Source organism: Gavialis gangeticus, unplaced genomic scaffold (assembly GCF_001723915.1).
Source record: "Gavialis gangeticus isolate Ggan-Ray unplaced genomic scaffold, GavGan_comp1, whole genome shotgun sequence".
Taxonomy (NCBI): domain Eukaryota; kingdom Metazoa; phylum Chordata; order Crocodylia; family Gavialidae; genus Gavialis; species Gavialis gangeticus.
The window spans coordinates 58157469-58163504 of NW_017728995.1; the positions used below are offsets into that span (position 1 = coordinate 58157469).

General features: G+C 46.9%; 1 protein-coding gene across 1 annotated transcript in view; it reads right to left on the reverse strand.

The window, feature by feature from the left end:
* The window catches only part of LOC109287798 (transcription cofactor HES-6-like), a 5681-nt gene extending 5363 nt beyond the window's left edge, over positions 1 to 318 (reverse strand). Inside the window, exons 1-2 of the mRNA XM_019503083.1 lie at positions 164 to 318; positions 5 to 91 (exon numbers count right to left, since the gene is read on the reverse strand). Of these exons, the coding sequence (XP_019358628.1) occupies positions 5 to 91; positions 164 to 244 (168 nt within the window). The 5' untranslated portion in view covers positions 245 to 318. The remainder of the gene's footprint in view (positions 1 to 4; positions 92 to 163) is intronic.
* Between the last annotated feature and the right edge of the window lie 5718 nt (positions 319 to 6036).

The window sequence follows — 6036 nt, forward strand, 5'->3', positions numbered from 1 at the left end:
TCACCTCCGCGTCCGCTAGGATGAAGCGCAGCTCCTGCAGGCTCTCGTTGATCCGCGCCCGCCGCTGCTTCTCCACCAGCGGCTTCCGGGCCTGCGGGCGGCAAGCAACGCCGTGAGTCCCCGCCCGCTGCCCCCACCCAGCCCCGGCCACAGCGCCCCGCACCTTCCTGTCCCCGCGCCGGCCGCTGCCGTCCTCGTCCCCCCGGCCGGGCCGGCCCTTGCTGCGCCGGCAGGACGGAGCCATGGTGGGGCCGGGAGGAGGAGGGCGGCAGCTCCGCACAGCGCCCGCTCCCCGCCCCGCGGGCTGCTGCCGCCCAGCGCCCCTTTATAGCCTGCGATTTGCATGTCAATGAGCCGATTGGCCGCGGCCCGCCGGGAGAAGCCTGAGCGTGGGGCGAACTGGCCAATGGGAGGCGGCGGCTTTGTCTATCCCGGGGCGTTCGGAGCCTGCCCCGGTGCGGCGCGAGGGGGCCGGGCCAGGGCACGGGGCTGTTTATGGCTTTGGTTGCGGGGTCCGCTGCCTCGGATTTTTTTTTTTTTTTGCCTTCTTGTGCTTTGCTGTGCGGCATCCTGGCCTCATAGTAGCCTGGGGCTGCGCAGGTGAATCATAGGAAGTTAGGGCTGGAAGGGACCTCAGGAGGTCTAGTCCAACCCCCTGCTCAAAGCAGGACCAACCCCAACTAGGTCATCCCGGCCGAGGCTTTTCTACCTGGGTCTTAAAAACCTCCAAGGATGGGGAGTCCACCACCTCTCTGCATAACCTGTTCTGGTGTTTTACTACCCTTCTAGTGAGAAAAGTCTTCCTGATATCTAACCTACACTTCCCTTGCTGCAACTTGAGACCATTGCTCCTTGCTGTGTTGTCTGCCACCACGGAGACCAGTCCAGCTCCAGCCTCTTGGGAAGCATGCAGAATGAGCGCAGCGCAGTGAGGGGAGATAAAGGGAAGACTTGCACTTAGGGCCTTCCTGATAGCAGGGCAGGCTCTCCTGACCCTTGTCCCACTCACTGCTTCGCGGGCTACTAGCCATGCAGAGGGACTCTTCAAAGAGCAGAAGGCGTTTGTTCTGGGGGGCTAACCTCTGCCTGAGGCGGTGGAGCCTGCACGAGGCTGCAACTGAAACCTGGTCAAATGGGGAAAGTTTAGTCCTGTTTTGCAAAGAAGGGAATGGAGGGGTTTCAAAGAGCTCCCTGGGAAAGGAGCATCCTAAGTCATGGAAAAGAGAAAGTGAAAGGCAAGGGAAGCTTTCCTTTCTCTAGAAGCGTCAAGCCCAGCCCAGATTGGGGCTAGGAGTTCAGCAAGGTCCGAGGAAGTTTCACTGGAAATACCTTGTTCATTGCTTTCTTCCTCATTTGGGTGAAATGTTGAAAAGTAATCAAAAGAGGCTGCTTCTACACCTCAGTTTGTGTTAGGAAAACAAGGGTTAGAAGGGGAAGAGTCACTTAAAAATACTTGAGTATAGCTCCTGTGAAGGGTCAGTATGCTTTCCAGTGGCATTATTGCAGACTGTTCACCCATTGGTTATAAGGATTTTTTAATGGCCCTGGCTGTGACACCAGGTATCAGGGCCCTTCCCATAAAGAACTTCTCTTTTTCCCTGGCAAATCTAGGAGAACCTCTGACAGTTCCCCTTTCACTGGACACCGCAGCACCAAAGATGCTTGTCATCAATACCGTATTTAGTGAAAAGTTCATAACCCTGACAACGAAAAAGCCAGTTCCAGTTAGTTTTCACTGCCTTTATTAGATGCTATGGATGGATTTCCATTTACTTTTCTGGAATGTGCACTTTGCATTTTAAGTCTCCCTCAGTCACTGAACAGTACATGTGATGGTAGTAAAGACAGGAAGTCAGAGCTGTATTGTACCAACAATCAGGGTGTGCAGAAGGCAATTTATATATAAACAGGAAAGTACTACATCTAAATATTTGGAGCCCTTGCATAATCAAAACTTTTACTGAACTCAAGGACTCAGGATTGGGCCCTCATCATGACTCAGAGGGATCTGAGTATCAGCATAAATTCATATACCAAATTTAAATTGTGCAAAGTAATGTAATTTGTTTGAAATATCCTTCAGCATTTGGCGCAAACCAGTATGCATGTGTGTTTCAATAATCCAACAGCCATCACGCAATCTAAAACAATCAAAGTAACCAAAATCTCTTCCCTTCCTGCCTGGATTTTGATTGCTTTTTCTAGTCCTTAACCTAAAGAATGAAATAGTCTGGCTTTGTGATTGTAACTTGATCCTGATGACAGTTGGCAGCTGCAGCCCCCTCAACAGACTGAATCAAATAAAAGCATTAGGTCTCATCCCCAAGGAGAACGACAGGTGTTCACTCTTGCTTCTTTGTTTCCCTCCTCTTCCCCCCCCCTTGTTGGTAATGTATGTCATATTTCCACTACCCAAGAAAATAAGCAACACATTGCTTCTGTCTGCATCAAAAGGAATAAGCGCAGCTCTGCACTAGTGTATGTATCTGCCGGCCTCTGTGGACATGTTTAGCATAACTCTCTGTTCTGGACTAGCAGTATTTATCTTGCCAAGAAAAAACACAGTGCATCCTTTCAGTGTTTTCATGCTGTGGCTTTCATTAGTGAGAGTTTGTGCACCGTGATAGCACATGCTATTTGTGCAAACGTACTGACAGAGAAACAGGAATCTAGCATTCACACAGTGAGCGCATGCTGTCTGAAGGCACAGCTGAAAATAATACTGTACAAAATCAGCGTATTTCTGACGTACCTCCCTGGACAGTTTTTGTTTGTGGCTGTATTTTGTTATGCACACTTTTCCCTGGGGGACATAGTTGAGGGTATGTATGAATGCACACATTTCCTTTTTGTCATTCACATGCGTAGCCGATTGGCCCAGTACAATCACTATGTAATTCCCTACTCGTTGAAAAAAGGGCAGTGATAATTCTTAGATTCCTTATTACATTAATTTAATAATAGCACTTAGAGACTGTTTTCCATATTCAAAATGATTTATAAATAGTAATCCTCCCAGTGTATCTAGAAAGTAGGAATTGCCTTGTTTTACACAACAGGAAATTGAGGGAGACTCCTCTAGATGTTCAAGAAAAGGCATGATAGGATCTGATTTATGATCTATATAATTGCACCTCCTGCCATACCACACTTGCGTGGCAGGAGGGATGATTGTGGGATCCAGCATAAGATCCAATCATGCCTTACTGCCAGTCAGGGGGTGCCTGGGATCTCAATATGTAAAGCTCCCATGGCTGAGTGCCCCATCAACTGCAGGACTTCCAGCTGGGGCAGCAAGTGGTGCATCCCCACGTCTGGGACCACTTTCAGCTGATGGAGCTCCCAGCCACCAGGGTGCATGTGGCCACATGTCCAAATAATGACATGATAAGATGTTTTATCATGCCATTAATTGATGGAACATGTGGCTAGGTCACAACTTAAGACACAATTAACTGGTTAGTCACATCTTAAATATAACATGCATGGATTCCCCTCTTATTGTGGGGGAAAATCAGTATCAACGATGAGATTGGGATTGAAGACCTTTTAGCTAGACTTCTCGGCCCATTCTGTTTTCACTGTAGACCATAATAGGTGGTTTTGTTTTATTTCAGGAGTACAACGTCTTTACTGTACTTCTGTTGCACTCTTACCTTCCTGCAACAACAAGGACTGGTGTTTGCCTATCTGCTCCAGTGGAAGCAGCATTAGGCCAGTTCTGAGCACTTGGGAAAATCCCATGTAAATCACCTCTAGAAATCTTTTACACATGACTCAATTTCTCCTTGTTGTAGTCTTGCAGAACTCCATGCACTTTGCATGTGCTGTGGGAATGGGCTAATTTTACTCTGACATGATTAGTACAGACTATTCACAAATGTCATTTGGGCCAAGTAGGTAACATTTTAGACTTACAAATGGATAGATGCTGGTGACCTATGGTTTTGTAGTTTTTGGCATTTTATTCATGTTTGGCCTAACAGGGGAAAGAAACATCAGTCAAGAGGAATAATACAAGCCATAGATACAAAATATAGGAAAGTAATAAATATTGGTCATTTTGCGGTAAGTTTGAATTTTGTCAAAAAATTAGCTGCATAGAAAAATATACATGCAGCATAAAGAGGTTTTCTTACATGTAAGGCATCCTAAAGGACTCCATGCTTACTCATTAAATGGCTGCCTCTTTAGTTGCTTATACCAATGACATTCCAGAATTTCAATGTAGCTATACCCAACATACACCATGACAACAGACTCAGTCCCCAGATATTATCTAGTGTCGGTCACTCAGGGAACATCTATACATGCATATTAATGTGATGCAATAAACTCTGACCCATATTGCACTGCAGTTTATTGTTCCCAGGTACCACATTTACACATATGCCTCAGACTGATGGACGTTGAGCTCAGCCAGAGCAGCCACAGCTGGCAGGAGGCTCAGGGGGTCAGCCTGCCAGCCTGGGGCTGCTCCAACCCAGCTCATGTGCTGCGGAGGGGTTGACTGGAGCCTCAGGTCAGCCTCGTGCTTCAGTTAGCTGGATCAGCATCTACATGTACACTGCTGCAGAGTAAATAACTCTACTGTAGGGTAGTACTTGTGTTTACAAGTACTAACCTGTGGTGGAATTTATTAGTTTACTCCAGCCTAATAGCCCTGCACATATAAATGCTAAGACATTTACTGCAGAACTAATTAGGCAACCCCTCAGTAAACACCTTGTGTAGCTGCGGCCTCAGTGTCTATGTCTACTCCTACTTCCACTGATGCAATTCAGAGGTAACCTCATTGAAATCAAGGGAGTTCCAGTGCTAATTTTTTGAAGTGATATGAAGTAAAGGGATTCTTAATTCTACTGACTTCTGCAACTGTTGGCATACAACTTTCTCTCTTAGATGCCCCAGCTGGATATAGAGGATGGCAATACTACCCTTATTTCCTGGCTGTTATGATGATCAGTTAACATGTAAAGACATGGAGAATGAAAAGCACTGATTAGTGCCAAGAATTATAATTTTTCATGAGCCTCAAATGTGACAATTTTGGAGCATTGAGGAACAGAATTTCAAAGATACTTCAATCAACATTCAGATCCTTCAGGGCTTTGTCAGGCTTTACAAGGTAGAGCAGCATGCAAATTGAACATTTCCAGAAATGATCCTCCACCAAGCTTGGAGAAGCTGTGGAGAAGACGTGAAAAAAGAGACAAGGTATCAGGAAGAAACAAGCCAAGCCTGAACTTACAGCATAAGGGGGGAAAGGAGTGGGAAAGGAGAGATTTATTTTAGCTATATTTATTTTAGCTTTCATGTAGGGGCTGATCAAAATCAACTGATGTTAGTGAGGATGCTTTTTATTGCCACCATTGGACTTTGGGTCAAGCTGTATCAAAGACTTTTTATTGCCTCCATTGGACTTTTGGATCAAGTGTGAGTGTCTTCATGAGATGCTTTACTTAAGATTAGAGCAAATTACTGTGCAGTGAGCGTTATTATCTACACATACAGATGCTTACTGCACAGTAGTTTGCTCTAATCATGAGTAAATTTCTTACCTGCAAATGTAAGTAGCAATTTTACTTAAGATTACTTACTGCACAGTAGCACTCATATAGGTGCCTGGCTGGGAGCAAGTATGCTCCTGGTCAGCTGGGCAGGAGATTGTTCCCTGCGCCCAGGAACTGCCTGCTGCTGAGGCATTCTCCGCCACCAGAGCCTGGGTGGGCTCTATGTCCCCCTGGCCTGGCAGCAGGTAGCTCCCAGCCCCTGCTCCATGGGGCTGGGGCTGGGGCTGGGAGATCCTTATCTCCCAGCACCAGCTCCACAGTTGCAGGGCCCAGGTTGAGAGATCCTTCTCTCCCAGCACCAGCTCTGTGGTTGTGGGACGGTACTGGGAGAGAAATATCCCCTGGTGCCAGTCCTGTTACTGTGGGGCTTGGTTTGGAAAATAAGAATCTCCCAGCCCTGACTCCAGGATCACAGAGTAGGGGTTGGGAGTTCCCCACTGCCAGGGCAGGGGGACATTGTTCC